The sequence below is a fragment of the Periplaneta americana genome, chromosome 11 (genome assembly GCF_040183065.1).
Source record: "Periplaneta americana isolate PAMFEO1 chromosome 11, P.americana_PAMFEO1_priV1, whole genome shotgun sequence".
NCBI classification, from domain to species: domain Eukaryota; kingdom Metazoa; phylum Arthropoda; class Insecta; order Blattodea; family Blattidae; genus Periplaneta; species Periplaneta americana.
Window position 1 is genome coordinate 110,801,047 of NC_091127.1, and position 26,593 is coordinate 110,827,639.

The following is a 26,593-nucleotide window of genomic DNA, read 5'->3' on the forward strand; positions in this document are numbered from 1 at the left end:
TTTTTTTTTTTTTTATCAATGTGAATCTGGTCACCCTACACTTGGAGATTAACATTCCACACATTGAAGGTAGAAGTAAATGCAGAGAGTGAAAATTGTGGTTAGACATTCAAGATTCGTTTAGATACATTAATTTTTTTTAACTGTAATCCAAACTATCAGAAATTTAAATTTGCCTTAAAAGAAATGCATTATGATTTACATAAAGAACAACAGTGCAAACAGACACAGACAACACACTCTTTCTTTAAATCACAGTCTGAAAATTTCAAAGCTAGTACTTCCTGTGCAGTTATTTATTTACATGGACTAAAGAACTTTAATTTTTTTTTGTTCTACGTGTTTGTAAAATAGAACTATTAACACTGAGTAATGAAACAACTATTCAATGTCATTTTTTCACTTTTCGAAATAACCCCCTCTAGTAAATTCTCTATAATTTTGACTTTGACTAATTCAGACTAGATTTTTCTCCAATTAGTGAAGGTTTTACTGTACTTCTCTGACAACCCAATTTGAGCAAGGAATGTTGTCATCCAGTAAATACTTTTGGAAATACAGACAAGATATCTTACATTAAACTTTACAAACATAATTCCTCTAATAGACTTCAGACAGAGACTGTTTCTTTCTTTGGTCCACCGAGAATTGACGAGAAAGAAGAACAGGACAATTACTGATTTTCTACAATGCCTGGCCGGAAGCAGGAGAGATACCTTAGAAGCAGGACCAGATGTCTAGTAATAACTTAAGACATTTCGTTGCAGTGAACAATATTGAGAGTTAACGAATTTTTATTAGGTATTTTAATATTGCAATCCCCCCTCCCTGCTCATGAATTAAAATAAACAATTCTAAATAGGTTATGTATATATGTTGAGGTCATAATATCAATAGCTGCTAGGTTCGAAACCTGGCTGAAGGCAATATCCTTACCATGGCTTCTTTTGGGAGGGAGACAGATTTATGTCGCATAAAATAACTTCGTTTCTGACATTGAACTTAGGCAATTTCTTGTCCCATTGAATTTAAAGGCAGGGGCAAATCGCAATATAGCGAACGTAGAAGCTCCGCCCACGACCCTTACCACTTTTCCCCTACTAGCTCATCAGACACACTACATGATAGGCGAGTGTTGTGTCGAATATACATTTCACGTGGGTGGGGATAACTTCCCCTACAGGCGTTTGCTATATTGCGATTTATCCAAAGGCAGAATAACCTTTGTATTGAAAGTGTCGTTAAATAGAATATTACAACTATAGAACTACTATACAGTGTTAGTAAAACTCTCAACTTGCTAGACATGTAACTCGATCTGGCAGTCTTTACTACAGAAACTTATCAAGTTTCTCAGCAAATTTCAAGTTTATGGCTTTACTTCAGTAATGATAATCACAAAAGAAATCTGTGAACAGTTAGACATTCAACTTAAATTTTATGAAATTGAAATGGATAGAGGCAGAAACAAGACTATAATACTGGTACTGTAGAGATTAGCAAGGTGAGATGGAATGAGTTTGGGGAGAACAGATGGGAACCCATATCGTGAAAGTGTTGGGATGCTGTTGAAAGAGAAGAGCAGAGAGTAGTCTAATGAAATGGAGGTCAATAATAAGTGGAAGGTTTAAAACCAAGCTTAGAAATGAGACCATAATACAGTGCAGTGTACCCACAGAACAAGTAGATGTCTAAGCCAATTGTATACATATTACAGAACATCATAAAGAATGTAAACAATATCCACCTGGATGGAAGACCAATGTGATAGTACTTGAACTCAGATGCGGCAATAGTAATGATTTTAAAACCAATCTATATATTGTTACCCTCTGATTGAGGTCCTGGCTGATATGTACATCTATTGACAGGCAGTAGGCTACATCTCACTTGACGATATGTGTCAAAGTAAAAACAATTGAGGAGTGTTTTGCAAAAACTCAGTTGTCCAAAACCATATTTTTGTGAGAATCTTGAAAAAACTTCACAGCATCAATAATTATTGGCATTGGTAATTTGTATGAACACACTTCTTTGTTAATGGATTATCTGCAGTGTGCTGTTTAAACATAACACATAATATTTGGACAATGGAAGCAAAAAATCCATTGGACAAATGACATTTTTACTTGAAAAGTTATAAATTCAGAATGCAAAATGCAACAAAACACACTAGTGCGTGCAGCTGTTACTTTGGTGCTGCCAACACTGTCTATCAATGAAATCTGGACACCTGACATTCTTACAAGAAATATTGTGGATTACTGACGTTTTAACAGAAACACGGTTTTTAGAAGTCATTCGACACTGTACTATTGACGTTTTTAAAGAACTGAATACATGTGTTCATGCATATCACAAAGTAGCATCAGATGGCCGCTTTAACTAAAATTATCACATTTTGGACAACTGGCGTTTTTTGCTAAACACTCCTCAATTGTTTGTATAGATCTTATTATATATTACTAGTCAGCGATGTATCAATGGAGGAGGAAAGAATCTGGCCACTCTACCCTATTAATTTCTGTATTAGTTATCTTATGAGTGATGCCTTATTGGTGTCACTTATGAGGGTCAAACCTGTCTTCGGACAGTTGACTAAACAACTATATACCATGTCTGTGGGCTTTGAAGAAGTCTTTAACCCTCAAAAAGGAACCACGTATGGGAAACCATGAAGGCATATGGACTATGCAAGAAAATGGTAAAAGTTACCAAGGCAGCAGCATATTAGTTACACATGTCAAATTAGTGGGAAAATTATGGAGCCCTTAGCTGTGAGATCTGGTGTGCAACAGAGGTGTATTCTTCCACTAATTATATTGCTTATAGTGATGAATGAAGCGGTGAGAAGAGTAATTAGGGAAAAAGACTCGAAGATATTGCAGATGACTTGTTTGCTGTCGAAAAAGAGGTAGAATTAAAGGTGAAGTCTAGTAACAGGAGAACATAATTAACATATGTGTGAATGCTGGATTGGACCCCAATTACCACAGACAGTTGCGACAGAAGTTAGTGTGACTGTAAATAAATGCAGATAAAAATACATTTAAAAACAATACAGCAAATGACTCAATTATTATCAGAGGCTAGAGCATTGGATACTAAGTAACTAATACTCGTATAGGAATAAGGAACAAAGAAAGTATTGTATTTCCATCGAAATATACAGAGTGTTAAAAAAAAGTATCCAGTATTTTAGAAGGTGATAGTGTGCATCAAAACAAAAAAAGAATGTCTAATAAACATGGGTCCTACAACACATACTTCCTGAGATCTGAACACTTGTTCATAGGTGGTGCTCAATGTGACGTCCATTTATGGCAATGCTTTTTTCTGCCCTACAATACAGCAGGCTACTAGATAATCATACCGTACGTGACACCCCTGGCACGGAATACTGATATGTCACAAGGAATACTGAAAACAAAAGTTTGGTTGTGGATATGAGCGGGGTTCAGCAGAGATGATGTGAATTTTCGTAATCAGCATGTGTGGGCTGATGAAAATCCCAAAGCATTTGAAGAAATAAGGCAGCACCGATTCTCAATCAACATATGGGCAGGCATTCTTGGTGATAGATTAAGGGCCATACGTGCTACCACAGAAAATAACTGGGGCTCGTTATCAGGACATTCTTATTAACGTATTGCCTACCTTGCTGGAATACGTGCCATGTCAGCAAAGACTACAGATGTGGTTTATGCATGATGGCAAACCAGCACATTTTTTCTGCAATGAGCGTGAACACCTGACACTGACATTTCAGGACCGCTGGATTGATTGGGGAGGTCCCACACCTTGGCCTGCTCATTCCCCAAACCTAAATCCCCTAGACTTTTAGTTATCAAGAACAATCAGGTCAATCTCAAAGAGTGCGTGATTCCTTATGCTGAAAGGCAAAGGAATGCATTGCCATGAATGGACGTCACATTGAGCACCTCCTATGAACAAGTTTTCAGATCTCAGAAAGTGTGTGTTGTAGGACCCATGTTTATTAGACATTCTTTTCTTGTTTTGATGCATACTAGCATCTCCTAAAATATTACATACTTTTTTTAACACCCTGTACACGTATAATTTACGCACGAATAAATGCATAAAAAATTGTCAACATACAGTATGTAGACTATGTATATAGTGAGAGAAATTAGTTTTAAATTTGAGACTTAAATACTTCTTGTGTGACTAAAGTCTGCTATTTACGAACTTTGATCGTTAAAAATGACTCCAGACAGAATCCTGCACTTATCTAACATTCCAACTGATAGCTCAGCAGAGCTCTTTGTGACCTTGGTCACAGGAGAACTGTAGAGGTCTAGTTCAACATAATAAAATAACTTTTCACACGCAGTAAGTAACAGCTTATCTATGACAATGTGAGTCTGTTTTCCTTTTCACATTGTTTAGTGCCGGGATTCTTCTTTAATGTTTCAGTTGTTCCCACACTAAGACAAGGGAGCATGTAGGTAATGTTAATAAGTTTTAGTGAATATTAAAGAAATCTTTGGACATTACTTATCTTGAATTTTACCTATAATGATAACAGCATAAACGCAGAAGGTAACTACAGTAAAAATATTCTTACTTCATATTTTACAAGGCTGCTAAGTCTTGCAGAATCAGCTTTTTGTGAATGTAGCCTGATACAAACATCAACGAAGTTAGAAGTCTAATGTGTTCTACTTTATTGTGATGTACATAAATCCTTTCCCTCGACTACACAAAGTGGGGATGAAATAGCATTTGAAGCACCCTTTCATGTGATGATATGTACTCGTAGTTTCAAATCCCATGGAAAAATAATCTTTATCACTGCATCTTGAAGAAATCGAGGAGTCATTTAAGTTTGATAATGTTCTTAATAGACAAAAAAATTACAATCAGGGTCACATTATTTTTAGAACAGGATTTATTGAAACTTAAATGTGGTGGTGGTGGTGGTGGCAGCAGCAGCACTTACCTCATTTTGGACAAAACTGGTTTCCAAACACGCTAACGAAATAGAAGTAATTTAGTTTAAACTGAAAATTTATTTATGCTCGACCATGCCGAAATATAGTAATTATACACCTGGTAGTAGTCCTTTAATGCACCTCATTAAAGTACACCTATTCATTAAAGTTCAGGTGTTCAGCCAATGACAAATCACCTTTGTACCATTATAAAACCACAAGTATCGATTATTCTCGGATATGCTATCGAAAGACAATTAGCGAAAAGTCACGGAGGCTGGAAATCCAATACTGTTGTAGAAGGTTATGTTCTGTTACTATAATAATTAGCGATTAGCGTTAATTGTAAATAATATTCAAATAAATTCAATTTGTCATCTCGTTTTTCAATTCTAAATCAATTTCCAGGTTATATCAAGACTAATCTTCATGTTATTTTCTAGATTATATCAAGGTCAATGACATTCGTGCCTCGGAAAAAATCAATACTTTTGCGTCTGCGCACATCTCACAATTCAGGTCAGTTCCGCTCCTCACTTACATAACATGAATACTCATGAATAATTTCAAGTTAGAAATATGGTCGAGCATAAAAAGTCGTATGAAACTTGCCTATAATGGTAATTAAGATGCTCGTATGAAAATTATGAAACTCGCTTGCGCTCGTTTCATAAACAAACATACTTGCGTCTTAATTACTACCATTATAGGCTCATTGCATAATGTACTATTTTTAAATATTACAGTAATTCTTATTCGTGTATTATGTAATACTGTCAACTAATTAATGGAAGAGAGGGACAGGGGGACGAGGACAGGGAGAGATATAGATAGAGATGTTAACAGTGATTAAAAAACTGTTGTCGAAAATGGCCATAAAGTCATTTAAATATGCGCTCCTCCATACATCACTTGTATGTCTAAAATGCAGATAGTAGGCCTTTGATGATACAGAGGAGGAGAGTTCGGCTGACATTGAGAGTCGAATCTCGGCATAGCTCAGGTGGAAAGAGCGCTCAGCATACAAAACTGAGAGGTCCTGGGTTCGATTCCGGGTGGCGGAACAAATTTTTCTCCAATAATAGGTATCTACATGTTGACTACATATAGTCTTGGTTTATTCAATGAGGATGGCGAGGCCTCATATACGAATATATATTTTCAACGATATTGCAAGAAAACAAACTGTTACTCGCAGTATAACAGAACTAAATTGCTACAAAATATACAATACAAAATATATTATCATCATGACACCATTTTTTAACACTGTAGATAATAATACCGGAAAGCTGGCTTCCATATGTGTGACATTGACTAACAGCACTCCTAGCGGAAAGGTTTAAATAAGTTGACGAGAGGAGAATCAAACTCTTACTTTATAGATATATATATATATATATATATATATATATATATATATATATAAAATTCTTTTGGTTGAAGAAAAATGCTGTTCCTTCCCTTTGTCTAGACAAAACAAAGAGGTGCAGTCCGAAGAAACGGTTCACAGAAAGTGTATTGTTACCAGAGGACACACCACTTTATCTGGAACTACCTGAAATAGATTCTAACAAAAGTAAAATACAGTATTACTTACTTACTTACTGGCATTTAAGGAACCTGGAGGTTCATTGCCGCCCTCACATAAGCCCGCCATTGGTCCCTATCCTGAGCAAGATTAATCCAGTCCCTACCATCATATCCCACCTCTCTCAAATCCATTTTAATATTATCTTCCCATCTACGTCTCGGCCTCCCCAAAAGTCTTTTCCCCTCTGGCCTCCCAACTAACACTCTATATGCATTTCTGGATTCGCCCATACGTGCTACATGCCCAGCCCATCTCAGACGTCTAGATTTAATGTTCCTAATTATGTCAGATGAAGAATACAATGTGTGCAGTTCTGTGTTGTGTAACTTTCTCCATTCTCCTGTAACTTCATCCCTCTTAGCCCCAAATATTTTTCTAAGAACCTTATTCTCAAAAACCCTCAATCTCTGTTCCTCTCTCAAAGTGAGAGTCCAAGTTTCACAGCCATACAGAACAACCGGTAATATAACTGTTTTATAAATTCTAACTTTCAGATTTTTTGACAGCAGACTAGATGACAAAAGCTTCTCAACCGAATAATAACAGGTATTTCCCATACTTATTCTGTGTTTAATTTCCTCCCAAGTGTCATTTACATTTGTTACTGTTGCTCCAAGATATATGAATTTTTCCACCTCTTCGAAGGATAAATATCCTATTTTTATAGTTCCATTTCGTACAATATTCTGATCACGAGACATAATCATATACTTAGTCTTTTCGGGATTTACTTCCAACCCTATCTCTTTACTTGCTTCAAGTAGAATTTCCGCGTTTTCCTAATCGTTTGTGGATTTTCTCCTAACATATTCACGTCATCTGCATAGACAAGAAGCTGATGTAACCCGTTCAATTCCAAACCCTCTGTGTTATCCTGAACTTTCCTAATGGCATATTCTAGAGCCAAGTTAAAAAGTAAAGGTGATAGTGCATCTCCCTGCTTTAGCCCGCAGTTAATTAGAAAAGCATCAGATAAAAACTGCCCTATATGGACTCTGCTGTAAGTTTCACTAAGACACATTTTAATTAATCGAACTAGTTTCGTGGGAATACCAAATTCAATAAAAATATTATATAAAACTTCTCTCTTAACCGAATCATACGCCTTTTTGAAATCTATGAATAACTGATGTACTATACCCTTATACTCTCATTTTTTTCTCCAATATCTGTCGAATACAAAAAATCTGATCAATAGTCGATCTATTACTCCTGAAACCACATTGATGATCCCCAATAATTTCATCTACATATGGAGTTAATCTTCTCAAAAGGATATTCGACAAAATTTTGTACGACGTCAACAAAAGTGATATTCCTCGAAAGTTACTACAGTTAGTCTTGTCCCCCTTCTTAAAAATAGGTATGATTATGGACTCCTTCCATTGTTCTGGTACAATTTCCTTTTCCCAAATTGCAAGTACAAGTTTATAAATTTCGCTAGATAATACGCTTCCACCCTCTTGTATTAATTCTGCTGGAATTTGATCGATACCTGGAGACTTGTACTTTTTCAGATTTTCTATCGCAATTTCGACTTTAGAAAGTGTGGGTTCCGGTATAAATGGCTCAGCAGTTTGTATTTCAATTTCGTCCTGATCATTTCTATCTGGCCTATGTGCATTTAGTAGCTGTCCAAAATAGTTTTTCCATCTGTTAAGGATTGAATGAGAGTCTGCAAGCAAGTCACCATTCTCATCCTTGATCATGTTTACCCTTTTAAATTCCTTTATACCCTTATATAAATCTCGAATGTTTTTATTCTTACTATTTGTTTCTGCCTCATTCAGTTTTTCCTTCAAGTAATCTCTTTTTATTCCTAAGTGTACGACTTGCTTTCCGTCTTTCATTGAAATAATTATCTCTATTCTCCTCAATTGGATCCTGTAAGAATTTCAATTTTGCCTGTTTCCTTCTATCTACTGCAATTGAACAATCTTCATCAAACCACGGTTTATTTTTCTTAGTTTCATGATAACCTATGCTCTGCTCAGCTGCAATTTTGATATTATCTCGGATATTGTCCCACACGCTATTAACATCTAACTCTTTCTCAGCTTCGTCGGAAGTTACTAAAGCAGCAAACCTATCTGAAATTTCAACCTGATAACATTGCTAAAATACAGTATTACCTGTTCTAATACAATTTTTGGATGCAATAGAGCCACAAACTTTTATGTAAGCCCTAATTGTTGTATTTTTATTTTCCTGGCTCTAATATCGTGATTGTTATTTGCTAGCAAATATAATTACAATATAAGATGATTTGAAATATAATACTATAATCCTTATAAAGTGCAAAATTTATCTTGTTACAGATAACTTTGAGAATGCTAGAACTCCTAAAAGAGAAAAAATTTCGTCTGACAAAAAAATACAATTTCTTACTAACAAACTAAGAAATGCGCAGAAAATTATGTCAAAACAAAGGAAACTCATTCAATCCCTAAGAGTTGACATACAAAAATTGAAAAAATCTCATTCATCTTTAGAATGTGTTCAATTGCTGGAAGAAGATTCATTCCTTAAATCTCAGTTGAAGCTAAGAAAAAGAAAACCTATGGGAAGGCGATATACCGAGTATGACAAAAATTTCATACTGACATTGCATTATGCTTCACTTAATGCACATCAATACTTGAGGAAGACTGTCTGCCAACTATTCACTCCTTACATAATTGACTGCAACAATTGGGTATTGGTCCAGGTTTCAATGAGACAATAATGCAACTTAAGATAAAATCGAGAAGTCTTACACCAGCTCAGAGAGTATTTTCCATTGTACTTGACGAGATATTTATTTTTATTTTATTGAGTAATTTTACGACGCTTTATCAACATCTCAGGTTATTTAGCATCTGAATGAAATGAAGGTAATAATGCCGGTGAAATGAGTCCAGGGTCCAGCACCGAAAGTTACAGCATTTGCTCATATTGGGTTGAGGGAAAACCCCGGAAAAAACCTCAACCAGGTAACTTGCCCTGACCAGGATTCGAACCTGGGCCACCTGGTTTTGCGGCCAGATGCGCTGACCATTACTCCACAGATATGGACTTGACGAGATATCTTTGAAAGAAAGTTTCTCGTATGATGCAAAATCAGATTTATTTGATGGCTTTGTAGAATTTGGACCATATGAGAGTCAAAATCAAACAAAAAGTGAAAAATTGAAACCCGCAAATCAGGCTTTAGTATTCATGATTAGGGGCTTGCAAACCAACTGCAAGCAGATAATAGGATATTTCCTATCTAATAATTCCACGCCCGGTGATATTCTAAAGGATCTTCTTTCTGAAGCCATCTGCGAGGTTAGGAAATGTGGCTATTTTCCTGAAGTAGTCGTTAGTGACCAGGCAGCCAATAATATTGGAATGAGGAATTTATTGGAATGCGAGGTTGATAAACCATTTATTGAAATAGATGGAGAAATTGTGTATTTCTTTCATAACACACCACATCTCCTAAAGTTGATATGAAACAACTTCAAGCGGCATGACCTTTCTTACAAAGATGAGGTATACAAGTGGCAACATGTTGAACTGTATAATAAGAATAAAGATATGAATCCTCGATTATGCCCAAGGATGAGCCAAAAACATATAGAATTTCCAACTTTCTTGCTCATGACGGTTTGTCCGGCTGCACAGGTGCCAAGTCATTCCATCAGTAAGGCCATAAAAACTAATGTGTTGTTTCAGTCACTATCTGAAGAAGCTTTTGAAACAGCCGAGTTTATAGAGTTAATAGATAGTGGATTTGACTGTTTTAATTCATCAACCATGAACGATGCTAAACCCTCATGCAGGGCTTTACAAATTACTTCTTGTCATTGGATGACTCTGCAAAAACTACAAAAGTCTGTTTTCAAAACTAAAAATTCTGAATGAAAGAAAGGCAAACCCTCCTTACTTTAAGGGTTGGATACAAAATATAATAGCACTACATCACTTGTGGAAAGATCTGAAATAAAATTTTAACTTTCAGTTCCTGCTTACAAGACGTACAATGCAAGATTGTCTTGAAAATATTTTCTCTGTTGTGCGTTCTAAGAGTGGTAATAACATTACCCCTGACAGCTGTAAATTTAATGCTGGGTTGCAAGAAAACAGACCTATAAGTAATATATTCCTCCATTAGTTAGGACCTTTAAAGTTGGTGGATTGCCAGGTTGCAGAAGAGACATCTAATGGGCCACTAGTTACTGGATTGTTAACCAAGCATCTTTGGATTTCACAAGTGACGCAATAGAACATGAATGAATAAAAAGTAAACATCGGCTGCTTGATTGATGTGAGAAATTACTTTTATTGTTGTAAAAATTTGCAATAAATTTAGACTAATATGAACCAGAAAGAAATCAGGAACAGAAGTTTCAGTGAGAAAGATAAATATGCCTATTTGTTATTAGAAATAGCTCACGAGTGCATTCATTTCATAGAAAATAAAAAGACAGACTACAGAGCATATAACCTCGTCATCAGACAATGAACTAGAGTCTGTAATAAAGAAATAAATAATAACTTTGCTATTCAAAGAATTAATGAATAAATAAGTAATCAAATTACTGTATATCGATGGCTAAGAAAAGATACCTCATATCTACAAAATTGGTAATTTAGTTTAACTACATTATTATTATGTTCACAAAATTGGACAGTGTACTAATATTTTGTTCTCGAATAGAAGATCTTGCAAAGCACAAACATATATACGAATAAGTTTGTCTATTTTGAGAAAATAATTTCTAAAACAGTTTTTTTATTTACCTGGAAATGTACAGATACGAGGTATCACTTTTTAGCCATATGATATACAATATTATTTTAATATCGTGTATATAGGCCTATTATATAAAATATCGCATGCCTGAATCTCATACAGGTAACATTATGATGAATCAAAATACACACTAAGTTAGTGAATCCTTTAATGGACCAATAACACTAAAGATGTTTCTTGCAACTCGTCTTTCGAACTTACTGGTCCATTAGCAGCTAACGAAGGAATAAATGCGTTCTTGCAATCCATCAACAGTCTGCTTAGAGGAATTATGAGCCTTCAACTCTTAACACCTTCAGAAAAAGGCAAGTGTGAAAGTGAAGTCAGTGACTTTTTAATTACGAAGGTGATTGAAGGAAGTTCATTTAGAATCTGCAGTGGTTATCCAGCAACAGAAAACAGTTTTGTAGATACGGCTGAACTTGAAGAGGACGATCATGATCAGTGTATGATTCCAGATAATGCACTAACATATGTGACAGGGTGGGCTTGTAGCAGAATACCACATGAGACATGCAAACTGGAACTAGCTAGTTTCAAATCTGAAAGCTTGACAGGCATTTGTCAACACATTGCAAATAAAAAGTATGACAGTGCTAATTTTATAATTCCCGCAAGTTATTCAGTTTCTTTATTTAAAATTATTCGATCAACATTTCACACGCACTTCTTTCATCAAGCAGACAAGGTGTCAAACTAATTCAGTATGTAAAAATTGTAAACACATTTTCGTTAATAAGTTCCTTAACGTAATGATCAATTATTTTGTAAAAAATGAATATGAGAGAATAAATTGTAGAACATTGACTGACAAAAAAGAACAGAAAGGCCCAAAAAGTAATGCATCAGTAACCTGGAGAATAGAGAGCTAATAGGACAATTAAGCAGTATGTAGGTCTAATGTTGTTTTTCACCAATGTATCTCTTTTAAAACATCTTATAATGTTATTATAAGCATCATAATGCTCTTTCAATAGTTATGATAATTAAATTATCGAGAATGTAAATCTGATCGTTCTGTAATGATTTCGTTAGCTCCCATGTAATAATGTACAGGCCTATCACAATTCCTCCCAACCTCTCCTAGATATGTATGCAATCAAATACTGTAGAGAGCTTTGCACGGTATTTGAAGTAATACATATTGGGAGCATTGTTCAAACCAAGCTGCTAGACAATGCTAGTGTTCTTGTGTTGCTGCTCGACACCATGTTAATCGCGTTGATTTCCAGTATTAGCTCTCTACAGTATTTGTTATACTGTACAATCCGCAAATATATATGGGACCTCGGACTTTAACTCCCCTTTGTAGAAAGCAATCCCAGACGTTTATCATTCATTAAAGTGTGGCACCCACCAGAAAATGCATAAATACTTATATTTTAATACCATTACCCAGGGGCAGCTGATCGTTATGTGCTTATGTGCTACAGCACATAATAAAATTAAGAGAGAAAAAGATGTTTTGTTTTAAAAACCTCAAAAATATTTAATTGAAATAGTTACCGTATGTTTCCGTTCTATATTGTTAAAGCATTTGAATTGCCCGCCTTGTCACGTTTCATCATTCACCCACCACTGTAGTGCAAGATGTGCTAAGCACAGGAAAGATGTTGAAATGGAGAAATGCACGTGCTTCAGTTACCCTTTTCACTTCCCTGCAAGCACCGAAAACCTCATCAAACTGCTGTCCCTTCTGTGCTCACCAAAGAGTAGCCAGAACAGAATAGCCAACTTATATATTTAGTACCTAGAACTTCATTTATTAAAAATGTATTTAAATATGAAACATTAATTTTTTTTTCTATTAGAAATGTGGTTTTTAGACGTTCTTTTCAATTCTTCTAGTTAATAAAATCAGACATGTTTACCTTTGTAAATATATAAATTTTAGCTGTATTCAATTATTGTGGATTGCTGTTTGAATGAGGGGGTTGGAGACACTAACACATGGTCGAGCCACACTCAGACGTGTTTTTCAAATCTGTGTATAAAATCATATCATAATGGTTGTTCGCATGCTGTATTATTTTATGTTGTTAAGTGTTAAGTCCTTAATTTTCCGAGGTGAGTACCTGTGTTGGACTATTAACATGAATTCATTAAAAACATTATTTTCTTCTAAATCTTTAGAAGACAAAATGCAAATTAAACAATTACAGAAAAAAGTCTAGTGCTACTAATTCAATACTAAGGTCATAGACAAGTTTGCCAACAGGAAGGAAAATGGACTTCAATTTTCGTCATTAGAATGAGAGTTTTTGTTGTTATTATTATTGTTGTTGTTGTTGTTGTTGTTATTGTTGTAGTAGCACATACGTTTAAAAAGTCACGAGCTGCCACTGTCATTACCTCATGTGAACTAATGTATCTCGTATCACATGATCTCATGATTGGTCAGCAATATGGCCAGCAGAAGTAAAACATGAAAAAGATAGCTCAACACTTTTATTGCTGATATAATATTTCTCATGTAGACATCACAGCACAGGCTTAGAAAAGTAAGTAAAGCTTCCAACATTTACAACCTATATTCCAACAATACTTTCAAATAAGAATCATATACAGTACAGAGAAGATAAAGAACTGAAGTATTACAGAAAAACGTACAAGTTGATAGGAACAATATTACCTACATATTCTTGCGCATTCAAAATAGCTGTCATTGATTACATATGTAAATGCCAAAGCTACAGGTACCACCATAGAATTGTTATAAGTGACTTATAACTTATAAGCGAGAGTTCATATATACGAAAACAGATGTTACCTATGTCTGTAAGGCATATTAGGTGGTCTGTAATGCATATTAGGTGGCATGGGAAGAGCTCTCTGTTTTGTGTCCATCATTGGCCGTGGTTGGATTGGAGTGCCTCTCCATAACATGGCAATGAGAAGGTATAATCCACCAACACATTTGCTAAAGAAATCAATCACAGCTATGAAGATAGGTGTACTTGCCTGTATGAAAATAGAGCTCTCTCTCATAAATCGTATGGAATAATCTCCAATGTACCTAACAGAGTGGAAAAGCCCAGTCACACAAGCTACAATGAAGACAGATGTAAAACAGATTACTTCTTTCATATTATGTACTGTCAAGATAGAAGAAAGAGCAATGCCCATTTCTTCAGTATTCTTCTTCCAACTCTTCTTCAGTCTTTCCCATGTGATATCATCATCATTACTTGAAGATACGAGTTCGTCACTTTCTTGGGTACTTCCCCTGATCTTCTCTGATGACATCTTAGTCTCATTTACAGATCCTGCATCAACAGCCCTGCAGATAATAAAACTTAGTTAATAAACAAATGTGCTTAAAACAAAAATTCTGGTTGGTTTAATTTTAATGTCTCCATATATGGTCACCAACAACTTTCTGGAATTCTGCAAGACTTCCATGAATTGAATTCTAATTGAGACGAGATGCACGCATGTGCCCGCATACATGAACATGATTTTGATCAATGTTATGATTCTATCATTCTGTTAAGATCAGGACAAGGGAAACAGAATTATAGACAAGAAGGGGCCAAAGTCGAATAATGTTACGAAAAGAAATGTGTGTGTGTTCAATGCCTATCCACTTCACTTTATGTTATTCGGATTCTGCATATTGCGGATAGATGGCAGGACTATGACCCATTTTTCTAGTTGCCCCTGATAGAGGAGAAGAGAAGGCCTGATGGCCTTGTCTCTACCAGGTTAAATAAATAAAAGAAAAAAAAAACTTCGGTGGGCCACGTTATGCATGATGTGTATCTGTGGAAAGTTATGTCATGTACTATGGTGAATGTCTGTGTAAGTGTCTGTATAAGTGTAATGTAGGGAATGGAATGGGGGGGGGGGGGTGATGGGGGCGGTGGCGGTGGTGGTGGTGAGAAATGGAGAAGGGAAAACCCAGTGCTGGCATGTAGCCTACTCCTGTCAAATAGTACCGCAGACTTAACGTCCCCATCCGACAGACGAATCACTATCAACAGTGACTTATGCACTGCGGCGAGATTTGGCAGTTAACCCAGGCATATTGGTGCACAATTTAGTGATTAGAAATTGTGCACCACCATCTTTCCTAGTCCTGAGGTAGAAATTTTACATGAAAGTTCGATAACCCGGGTTGGCTAGTCTGTAGGCAGACACGCTACCACAGAGGTAACTCGACAGACACAAAAAGAAATATTATTTATGGCTTTTTTTCATCTGTCTTGTGTGCAAGGGAAATAAGAAAAGTGAAGTATCTATTTTTTTAGATGTAATCCGAGAATTGGAAACGCAACCTAGTTCGAAAAATAGGAAAAAAGGAGCCAGAGGACAACAAAATAGAAAGGCTAACGATGGTAGGTGTTGGTAAAAGAAATTAATCATTGGGGATACGAGAAGAATGACATGATGCAGCAGTCAGAAAGGAGATTTACTGCCATTATAGGAAGATAATAATACTAGAAGATCATAATACAATAATCAAAAAGGGACATTCACCATCAAAATGAAAAGAACTGTGGACTGATGGAAAAGGGGGACTCTGGAGTTGAAGCCCAATGTAGGAGGCTTACAAATGAGTGGATTAAGTAGACAATGGATTAAGAACAGGGCGACTGCTGGAAAATAAATTAAGAGAAATATTGGAAGTACCTGGGTACAACTCCCAAAACGATTTTGGTCAGAGCCTCAGTCTAGTGAGGTCTTCTTCTAGAAAACTTAAGGCAGACCAAAGGCTCGGTCACAAACAAAATATCTTTTACAACATTTTAACCCCTCAAGCTTTTCCCAAAAAGTATCCAGTTTTTAAGAAACTGAGCACACTTTTCACAGAGAGAAGATTATGGAAACCTCCGATAATAAATATGGTGGAGGATGGGAGAAAAGATGTGAGAATCTTCAGGATTGAAAACAGAACATAAGCACCATGTACAGATGAGCTACCAACAAAGGACTGAATGTGACATTATGTAAGGGATAACCGCAGTTCTTTACAAGAGAATGTACAAAATTATTATTAATGGTCACACATAAAGTTCACAGCAGCACTCACAGACTTATGTATTTAGTTTATGCAAAAGCCTAACCACGTTGCTACTCATCACTTATTACCCACGTCTCCAGAAAGAGATGTTTCCTGTCCTGAGTTGAAGAGGGTTACGAAGGTACGCATATTCTCATATATCACACAGACAAGCTGTACTTAAAGCACATGACGCCATTCAGTTTAATCTAAATTGGTTAGGAAATGCTTTTAACCTTAAAGGAACTATCACAGAACAATTCAGTGGAGCTGTCTAAGGGTGTCTGGCCATGAGGATATAGGAGGAAATAAAAAAGCAGACGAAATGGCCAAAAAAGGAGCTTATAAGCTCACTGGGCCTGAACCAGCCTCAGATCTTAACCAATCAAATGCAAAAACTGCAATAAAATTATGCACTAGGAGAGAACATAAGAAAAGAGGGGCAAAATATCCTGGCCAATCTCTAAGCAAAGCTCTCATTAAAAGCCCCAATCAAGCTCTCATAAAGTCTCTTCTTTGTAGGCTGTGCAAGCAGCACAAACAAACTGTAACGCACATAGTACTTGAAAGTGGGCTCTTAGAGAGGAGGAAACTCCAACTCTTTGGAACCCTCTCACTGAGCAGTATGAATGATTCTAGCACAGAAGTGAAGGTTTTAGAACTTATCACGAATAATTACAGAGCTAGAACTCATATGACGGGTTAAGAGGTACCACTACTACTGCTTTTTATTGTTGTTCTTATTCTGCTGACTGCTGCTGCAATCACCACAAGTTAAAATTCAACTTTGATAGATTAATTACAGATAAAAATTATTTATGATTTATAGATACCAGAAAAATCAGAGTTGACCATACCTGGAGGTATTAGAAATCAATTCCAACCCTGAACCAATAGAAACCAAAAAAATGTTGTTAATGGATGTTACTTAAAAAAATAGCATCCATTTTAAGCAACTGTTCTTTGTGCTTGCACTGTTACTTGATATTTTTATAAACAATGAATATATAGAAAACGTACAGTAGTTAAGAAGACAAGGTTATAATATATAAACAGATGATTAAAAATGAAATTTATGATACCTAGCAAGAATAAATTTGTGTACTAGCTAACTTTTATCTATACTCTGTCTAATGAGGAAATAAGAATTTCACCATCAATATTTCTACATAAACATTGTTCTTTACCTTACACATTTGAGTCGTACAATCATTTCAATGTCTTCAACAAACTTGACCTGCTTAATCTGGAACCAGTAATGTCCAAATGGTAAGTTATGCAACTTCACCCACAAAGCATGCCCTGCAGGTGCTCCAACGAAGTCTGGTCCTAGGAAATGAGAAGAAAAAGAGTTCATAGCTTAATGCCAGGAGTTAGAACAGTAATAAGAACAGAGAAATAATTACAGAGTTCTTTTTCAAAAATAAAATACAGGGTCCACCAAAAAGATCTGACTTTTTTTTTAAATGAGACAACACAGTTGTATTTTAATGGAAATTGGTTTTTATTCTTTCATTGAAAAAAGATGCAAAAGAACAACATTAGGTTCGGAAAATTACACCCTCAAAATGACGTCCAATTTTTCTAATGCAGAAACATGACTTGGTATGAAGTATCAATGATGGATGTATAGAAAGTGTGTAAAGTGAAAACTGATGTATCAAAATTTGCAATGACAACCTTCATCACAATTACATGTAAATATTATCTACATTTTCTTACAAACAAAAACGACACACTTGAATTTTATAAGGTTTAAATTTTGCGCTTACAGTTTCAAAACGTACAAAGTTATTAGATTCATCATAATCAATTGGAATCTTTCAGATATGCAAATGTGGATGTTCAAATAACTTTGAGCTGAAAGTATTACATGGGAAGGGCCAAGGTATTCCATATGCATGCATGAAGATAGAGCTCCATGCTTTCATGTCCTTGGCACCAGAATGATATGTAGTCGGCACAATGCTCCGACCACTTTTCACCCCCAGGAAAGACTTGCTACGTAACTGGATAGGAGGCTGAGTGCACGTCTGGGCTATTCTAGGAATTTTGGCAACGAGAAAAATATCACCACCACCACCTAGGTCTAAATCTGGGATCTTCCAGTTTATAACCAATTGCTCTACCAACTGAGCTCCCAGCTGCCATATTAAATAGGTACATTCTACAAAAAAAATCATTGTTACAAATCCCTCACATAAATCACAGCTGAATGAATGTTTTGGTAATGAACATGAATCTCATCCAAGAATTCAAAAATTAAATACAGACTTTGGCTACACAGAATAGGAAAACCATATTGCAAGCTGGGCAAGAATTAAATGAAGGCCTGAAAATCGTTACAGTGGAAGATAGTGAAAAAAAAAAAAATATATATATATATATATATATATAATAAACAGGCGAATTATGAGAGAAGCCAAGGCTTCTCCTGTGCTAGAGAAATGTGGAGAGAAAAAAAAAACATTAGGCCTATGTCTGAAACGTAATGCTAAATGCTAAGAATTTTGGTAACCAGATTTTTTTATTACCTGTAATTCCAATCCACTTTTCTGAAAACTTTTTGAAGTTCTTCAGTCTCCTTCTGACAACATCTAAATCTTTCTTCAAGTCATACTCTGGTGTAGATAAAACCACAACATCTCTGAAACATTTGCCAATTATTACTTACTTTTTAAAACAGAAAAAAATTCTCCTTTTTCAGTAAGCTTCATAGGTGTTCAGTAATCTTTATTTCTCAACACATCTTTATACAGAAGATATCAACACATGGGACTCTTTGTAACAAACGAAAAAACCTTTTTAAATTAAAATTTTAAATTATGTTTTATTTAACGACGCTTGCAACTGCTGAGTTTATATCAGCATCGCCAGTGTACTGAAATTTTGTTCTGCAGGAGTTCTGTTACATGCCAGTAGACTACTGATGATGGATGATGACAGTTCAAGAATAATTCCCGGAATGAAAGACAAAGTAAGCTTAAGTAAAAATGTTCACAAACAAAAACAGCTTGTTTTAAGAGTTTCATTCTTTGTTCAAGACAACGTTCCCTCACAACAAGCTAGGTTTATCTAAATTTGCAATCCTCAGACTTAAAGAGTGTGTGCTTGCAGGATCCTCAGCCTACACATCCTGTCTGCGTGTGTGTGCTTCTGGAAAATATTCATATGAAAGGAATTTACCATGATCTGATTAAACTAATAACTTGTGACATACGTAACAGAATTTGCATGCTATATCTTTGTGAAAAGTGCCCTAGCAATCTTGTGCTAAAAAACATAGCTAACAATTTCCAGATGACTCTGATCCTGATGAACCAATCCAGTACAATAAGCAGCAACAGACAGAGCAAATATGGTTCTTGAAGTAAGCGCTTTCTCTGAATTGTTTATTTACTAATACAGAAAATTGAGAAACTCATTCCACATTCATTTATAGCAAAAGCACAGTCTTCTTACTTGAAAATGTTAAAACAGAACCTAGATAATGAGTCAGCTATAATTTTATTGGATTTCAGTGAAAACTACAGTTTTGTAATTCAAGACGAGGCCCGAAAGTTTCATTGGAACACAAGTACCTGTATACTTCATGCTGCAGTGGTGTATTACAAGAAAGATGAAAGACTTTATTCAAGGTGCTTGTGCCTAATTTCTGATGACATGGATCATGATGTATCTTTTGTTTACCAAGCTCAAAAGATCATAATCAATTTCTTGAAAACAGAGCTCTCTCTTTCACATGTTAAAACTGTAGAATACTTCTTAGATGATTACGGTGCTCAGTAACAAGAATCGCAAGAATTTCATTAATATATGTAATCATGAAACAGACTTTGGTATGAAATGTAAATGGTCATTTTTTGCTACTAGCCATGGAAAATGTCCTTGTGATGAAATTGAAGGTACTTGTAAAGGATGGTTATCAAAGCCAGTTTATTAAGACCATTTAATGAACAAATAACCACTGCATCACAAGTGTTCAACTTTTGTAAGGAGAATCTCAAGGAGAGTACTGTTTTTTTTTTGTAACAAAAGAGGAAATGGTTCAAGGCCAAAATGACCTCGCTGAACAATTTGAAAATGCAAAAACCATTCTTGGGACATAATGCATTCATCAATTTGTGCCTTTGTCTACATATGAAATTGGAGCAAATGCTACAATAAAATTCATGCATCCACACAGGCCCTCACCATCATTTTATTGACCTGACAATGACAGTTGTGAAGTTCCATTTTAAAACATTTTATGCCAAATAGATGTCAGCACAGCTACAGGAAGGACCTATGCTTTAAACCAGATTCTTACAAGAGAACTGAAACAAAACTGTTTCAGTTGTAAAAAGTTACATTTCGTTCACATTTTGGGAAATGTTGTACCTTACACATCCATATTTTTCTGCCAAAAAGTAAGTTCTTATCATTTCCCCCAATATATTTTTTTGTCTACAGATATAGCACTGTGTTCTCATTACTGTACATAATTTTCAGTATTTTCTAGGTTGTGGCACTATGGAAAAGAAAAAATTAATTTCCAATAAACACAAAAAAAAGTCCTAAAAAAAGGTAAAAGTGTCATGGTAATTTAAACGTGCAATTTTTATAATCTCCAATATAAATCTCGGAACAAGTGCACAATACCGGAGTGGCGAATATTTCGAATACCGTTACTCATGACATCAACTTATTTACTTGGAAATAAAAACGAAATTACACTCCTGTTCACTTCTCCTCCTACTCTCCTTCTCTTCTGTCATATCTTATCATCTATTATATATCTACTTACAGACCTATTACTAAATCTACGTATTACTCTGTGAAAAGATTTATTAAATCTACATACTTAGACTTCAACAAACAAAATTTAATAACACAATCCCAAGGGAAAAAATGGAACTCTCTGCATCAAAATCCACAGTTAATTCCCGATTTACCACGAATATCGTCTGTAGCTGCATTTAGATTGGCAACAGGCCATGATTGTTTGGCCAAACACCTGCACAGAATTGGATTATATCAGTCCCCTAACTGTCCATTGTGCAACTCAAACCAAGAAATGGATTCGGAACATCTCAAAATCTGTGCTTCAGTGGCTAGTCATGATAATATCTTTGAAAAATATTGGAGTGCAAGAGGTCAAATGACTTCATTGTCAAATGCCTGGCATTAGAAAACAACAACAACAACATTATATATCTTATATCATTCACAACATAACTTATTTCATACATTACTTATATTTAACCTATGTTAAACCGACTACAAGGCACATTATATTTTTTAATTATTTACTTTCCTAAGTGGGATTCAATCCTCGAACCTCCAACTCAACACACAAGTAGCTTAACCACTATGCTACAAAGTCAAGTTGTAAGAACAATCTCTAAATCTCCAATATAAATACACCTTCATTAATATAAACCCCACACTAGACGGCATCAACAACAATGTTGAATAACTCTTCTCGGGTTCTCAGCCAGGTGAGTTCGAGATTTGCTTCCAAGCTTTCGACGGCTAGCTCTGCCATCTTCTTCAACACGACACAGTTAACCAGCACTGAGTGAAATCAACAGTAAACAGTGAGCGGTGAACCGTCAGTGCAGTGCACCTACTTCAATTTTACGAACGATATCCATATAGGTTAATGTTAATAGTGTTTTATTACTTCAAAACATCACATTAACAATTTGAAAGTACGAATGAAGACGCGAAATTAGATATAAGTTGAGCACTAAAATGACATATTATCTTTATATGTGTGTATCAATGGTTTCTCTAACTGCAAAGACAATATTCATTGCATTTATGATACAGCAAGAGGCTTATAACGCAGGCAAGCCCCCGCTTCCCCCAAGATACCTTCATCATGATCCTTCTGTATTATTCCTGAACCGCCAAAAACTGATATAATGCATAAGAAACATAGATAAAAGCATCAGAGCTAACAATAATGCCTTCGAGATGTAAGAGTAGTTTGAAAGTGGCATATGTAAACAACTGGCATCTTCTATTGTGCACTTAAGCCTAAATTTCAGTTACAGGACAAGTTTAATAAAAATCCAACAACTGCATTGGAAACTGTGGCATTATTTGTAATATTTTTAACTGCTGACATGCGACTACATTCATAACAATATTACTATTTTCTGCTTCAACGACTTCACGAATTTCAATACAATTTTAAGGAAACCATTCACTGAAGTATGTAACACATATGCAAAGTCTCAGCAAAATTGTAACCAGTGGGTGACATGATCTGGATGAATTGACATGGAATGAACCTACTGGAAATGTGGTCAGTTTGATTAAATACTGATACTGAATTTTAGAAAAACACGTTGTCTCGCTTTTTCCTGAAAAAAGTGATTACAGTTCCTTTCACTCAAAGCAATTATGGTCACTCTAGGAGTAGTCTAAAGCAAAACTAGATGGAAATCATAGCCTACAGGAAGGAGAGAAATAGTGGATATGAACAATATCACTAAAGTAGACCTAAATCATTACGACATTTGATACTGATAATGCATCATAATCTAGTGAAAATTTAATATGTTAACTACTGTCGAAAATACCCACACTTCACACACAATTCTTCTCTTTCTGTCAAGTAGCTACATATGTCTGTAGGCTATATAAATACCTTGACAAAAAAATGTCGGCCAATCTTCGATATTCCCCCACACCACACACGGGACTAATGTCTGATTTAGTTTCTGGGAAAACTTCAGTTATACGATTACTTCACTGTCAAAAATTGTCTTAAAATATACTATCATAAGACTGGTTTTTTTTTTTTTTTTTTTTTTTTTTTTTGCAATTAGAGTTAGGCTTATATGGAAGATAATCTAATAAAACAGAACAACAGATTTCGGTATCTCTCCACACTACACAATTCCCCCCTCAACTAACTCACTAACCTTGTCACATACCTCGGCTTAATGTCACTTAGCTATTCCCTCGTTTAACCCATCTATCCCATAAAGAAACTTGAATAAATTTCTGAACACGGTTAGCTTTCTTCTCCTCTTCTCGCAACATTCTACCAGTGTTCTGAAATTTATCCGATAATAACTAGTGCAGCCTACTTTTATATTTAATTTAAACATAAACCATTTACCTGTAAGATCCCAAAGGTTCTACGAAACGCCTTTCTTGGTAGTGTCCTAAGAAAAGTCTGTTTATTAGCATCTGTTTACAGAATATCTGGATTTCTTGTTCTTCTGTGAGTGTTTGGGTTACATTTTGATTAGGTACTTGCTTTCCTGGGAGTTTTCCTCCCACTACCTGAGTATATGGCATTATTTCCATATACTGGCTGTACCGGTACTGCTGCAGTAGGTACTGAAAAAAGAATAAATTACCTACATATATAACTTTGCTATTGTGTTAACACTAAATTATTTTCATGCGCCGTTCTAGTACGGTAATTACATTATTTAAATACTTATTGAGTAATTGGTGTCGTTACAAATGTTAGAACTGTTATTTATCCAGTAAATTGACTCTAGTAAATAAAATTTAAACGACCATTAATTGAGGGGCTTAGAACAAAAAGCAGGTAAGTGACATTATTAAAAAAAATGAGGTAAGTGCGTGTTGTGATAGCCCAAAAGGATGTTTCTTTGGGATAAAATCAGGTAAGTGATCACACTGTGCAATGCTGCTATATGGGCATCATTTCACCAAACTAGTGTATATTTCATTGCATGTAGGACTTTAACTGTAATTTCCTCAAAACTAGGTTTCCTTCACTTACCTGCTTTTTGTTCTAAGCACCTCAATTGTATCACTGACCACAATAATTATTATTATGCAACCGAGGTAATTAGAAAAATACGCAATATATAAGAAGTTATACAGTGTATTATGCAATCGAGGAACTGAGAAAAATATACTGCATTGGAATGAGAAAATAAATTTCATTATTTTAACATTAGACCTACTTATCATGATGAAATATGAGCAGAGGGCCCAAAAGTATTGAGTTTTTTTTTTAAATACACGCACTATTACGCACTCAATTATCATACAGAAACATACCTAACCTAATACCGTGTTTTATAATACTAAGACCACTACACTCAGTAATGACCTTAAGTTTAAATCTACAAACTGACCAAAAGTACGTAATGGGCACTGTTGAAGTAACAAAATATGCCGAAGTTCATAGCATTTTACGCACTCTTGGCCATTGCATACCATACACCATAGTTTAATATGTTTCATTTATAAGACTATAAAATTATGCAGAATTAAATATCACATGCTAAAATCTAGTCTAAAGTATTAATAGCTCCAATACCAGAAATTAAATTTGTTCTACTGTTAATTCATCGCCAATCCCAGCCCTCTACTCAACAAGCATATTTTTTACTTCAATTCACAAAAATATCACTGTCATACAGCAGTGTTGCCAAGCTATAATTTTTCTTTACACTAAACAACACTCTAAAATCCGCTAAACTTCTGCATCATATTTTAAAATGCTATAACACATTATAAAAAGGACATAATTCACATAATGATTAAAAAAAATTGTAAGCAAAACTAAAAATTCTTGGACACGATTTAAGCTAGTAGTGTTCTTATGCAGAGTGAACAATAGGTAAGTACCAGAATATTGCTGATAACTTATTAAATTTTAATTTTACAAAAAAAAAAAAAAATTGATACACAAGCTCTTGGAGATAAACCATATAACACTGGCGCAGCGAGGGGGAGGGGTTTAAAGGTAAATCCCCCACCCCGAGCCCCCAGGAAAAAAAAAAGGAACACTGTGATGCTCTGCAACATTATAACAGTGACTTTTTTTTTTACCTTGTACAGAGGAAGGACCCGAAGGCTTGCACTGCAGCCTGAGGCAATTCTGCTTCAATTGGTTGAGAGAAACCCCCAGAAAAAACCCCAACCAGGTAACTTGTCTCAACCAGGATTTGAACCAGGGGTCTGCTTGTTTCACAGCGATGTGCTAACCGTTACTCCACATCAGTGGACATAAGAGTGACTTACTTCCAGTAATACACAACCTGTTCACAATAATGGCAACTCTCCCTGTAACTATACTCGTACTCCTGAAAGGTCATTTTTATCAATAAGAAAACATACCTTAGAAACAGCACAGTGATTGCCTTAATAGACTGGCTGTTATGTACATGCAAAGGCTTACATGAGAAAGTTTCTGTGAATGAAAATGTGTGCTTAAGGAACTAGTTATGAAACGCAGAGGATTGTAATACACTGTGTTCAGCTTAAAAGTATAATACAAGAAAAATGGCCATCGGTCATTTCATCGTATTTAAATTTATTTTTATTTCAGCACATAAATATTTTTCTTGAAGAAGAAAAATTCCCTGGGTGTCTAGAGTCTGGAAATTTGTATGAATGTGAGTGTGATTGTGAGTGTGCCGGGTTAATATTAATTAACTAATCATCACAAATATAAAAATATATCAGGACTGTCGCTGGGCAGTAACCTGAACACACGTTTCAGCATCACATTGTTGACAAGTAACTCCATCTGTTAGCACAACCATAAAGCATCTAATAGATGCTATAGAGTTACCAACAACGAAAAAAAATATATATATATTTTTCATTTCATTGCATGGCAACACTGTAATGAAAACTACTTAAATCTGTGCTCACCAATTTTTTGACATCCCATGCTCTTCAAGTACTGTATACGGGATACCTCGTTCAAAGTGTATTGTTCATAGGTACTGATTCAAAATTAATAGTTCCTTACGTGTTTGTCCATTCTAATTTTTTATTTTCTTACTATCCTTCCCATTTCTATTTATCGCATTTTTAGTACCGTACCTCATATATACTCTACATTTTTATTTTAATACATCTATGACTGTGAAGATAGATGAATGTCTTACAAAATTCATGTTGCTTCTATAGTTCGTACATTTCGAAACTGTGGTGCTTCAGCCCATAATTCAGGGGAAAAGTTGATGTTTTAATATAGTTTTCCAGAATATGAGAAAGTTCAAAACATTTATTAATAGGAGTGGCCTCTGATATTAGTTCTGCAAAAACATCTGATACCTCTGATGCTTGTAAATAGGAAAGACCAAAAAATAAATCTTAACCACTTTCTAATTTTAGATGTTTTGTTTCGGAGCTCCTGGTTTGATATATGTACTGTTTCTTTAATTTTCGTAAGCCAACTCTATCCCAAGTAAAAAATTTACAGTCTGTAATCTTAACACTGGGAAAATTAATGTTTACAGCATTGTGTGATGCTATTTCGTAAT

At 35.2% G+C, this 26,593-nt stretch overlaps 1 protein-coding gene and 1 long non-coding RNA gene across 3 annotated transcripts; one reads left to right on the plus strand and one right to left on the minus strand.

Moving 5' to 3' along the window:
* LOC138709250 (uncharacterized) lies at window positions 1-20,995 on the plus strand. The gene is made up of 3 exons (XR_011334886.1): window positions 1-4,563; window positions 19,632-19,701; window positions 19,853-20,995. It is a non-coding gene; the product is annotated as an uncharacterized lncRNA (long non-coding RNA).
* On the minus strand, window positions 13,763-24,812 carry LOC138709247 (uncharacterized). Of its 2 annotated transcripts, none has more exons than XM_069839894.1 (5): window positions 24,634-24,812; window positions 23,449-23,672; window positions 18,866-18,978; window positions 17,519-17,660; window positions 13,763-14,609 (listed from the first exon to the last, which is right to left on the minus strand). In XM_069839894.1, the coding sequence occupies exons 2-5, from the start codon at window positions 23,637-23,639 to the stop codon at window positions 14,096-14,098; spliced, it is 960 nt and encodes a 319-aa protein (XP_069695995.1). In that variant the 5' UTR covers window positions 23,640-23,672; window positions 24,634-24,812; the 3' UTR covers window positions 13,763-14,095. The 2 variants fall into 2 exon arrangements, with proteins under 2 accessions (XP_069695995.1, XP_069695994.1); XM_069839893.1 differs by lacking the exon at window positions 24,634-24,812 and adding an exon at window positions 24,449-24,575.
* Between the last annotated feature and the right edge of the window lie 1,781 nt (window positions 24,813-26,593).

Excerpts from the sequence above, each read along its gene's own strand:
- LOC138709247 (XM_069839893.1), bottom strand. The coding sequence starts at position 24,499 with ATGAACTTCGGCATATTTTGTTACTTCAACAGTGCCCATTACGTACTT. Across the intron at positions 18,979-23,448 it reads GAACCTTTGGGATCTTACAG|AGATGTTGTGGTTTTATCTA; the intron begins GTAAATGGTTTA and ends CAAATGTTTCAG. Across the intron at positions 14,610-17,518 it reads GTACGACTCAAATGTGTAAG|GGCTGTTGATGCAGGATCTG; the intron begins GTAAAGAACAAT and ends TATTATCTGCAG.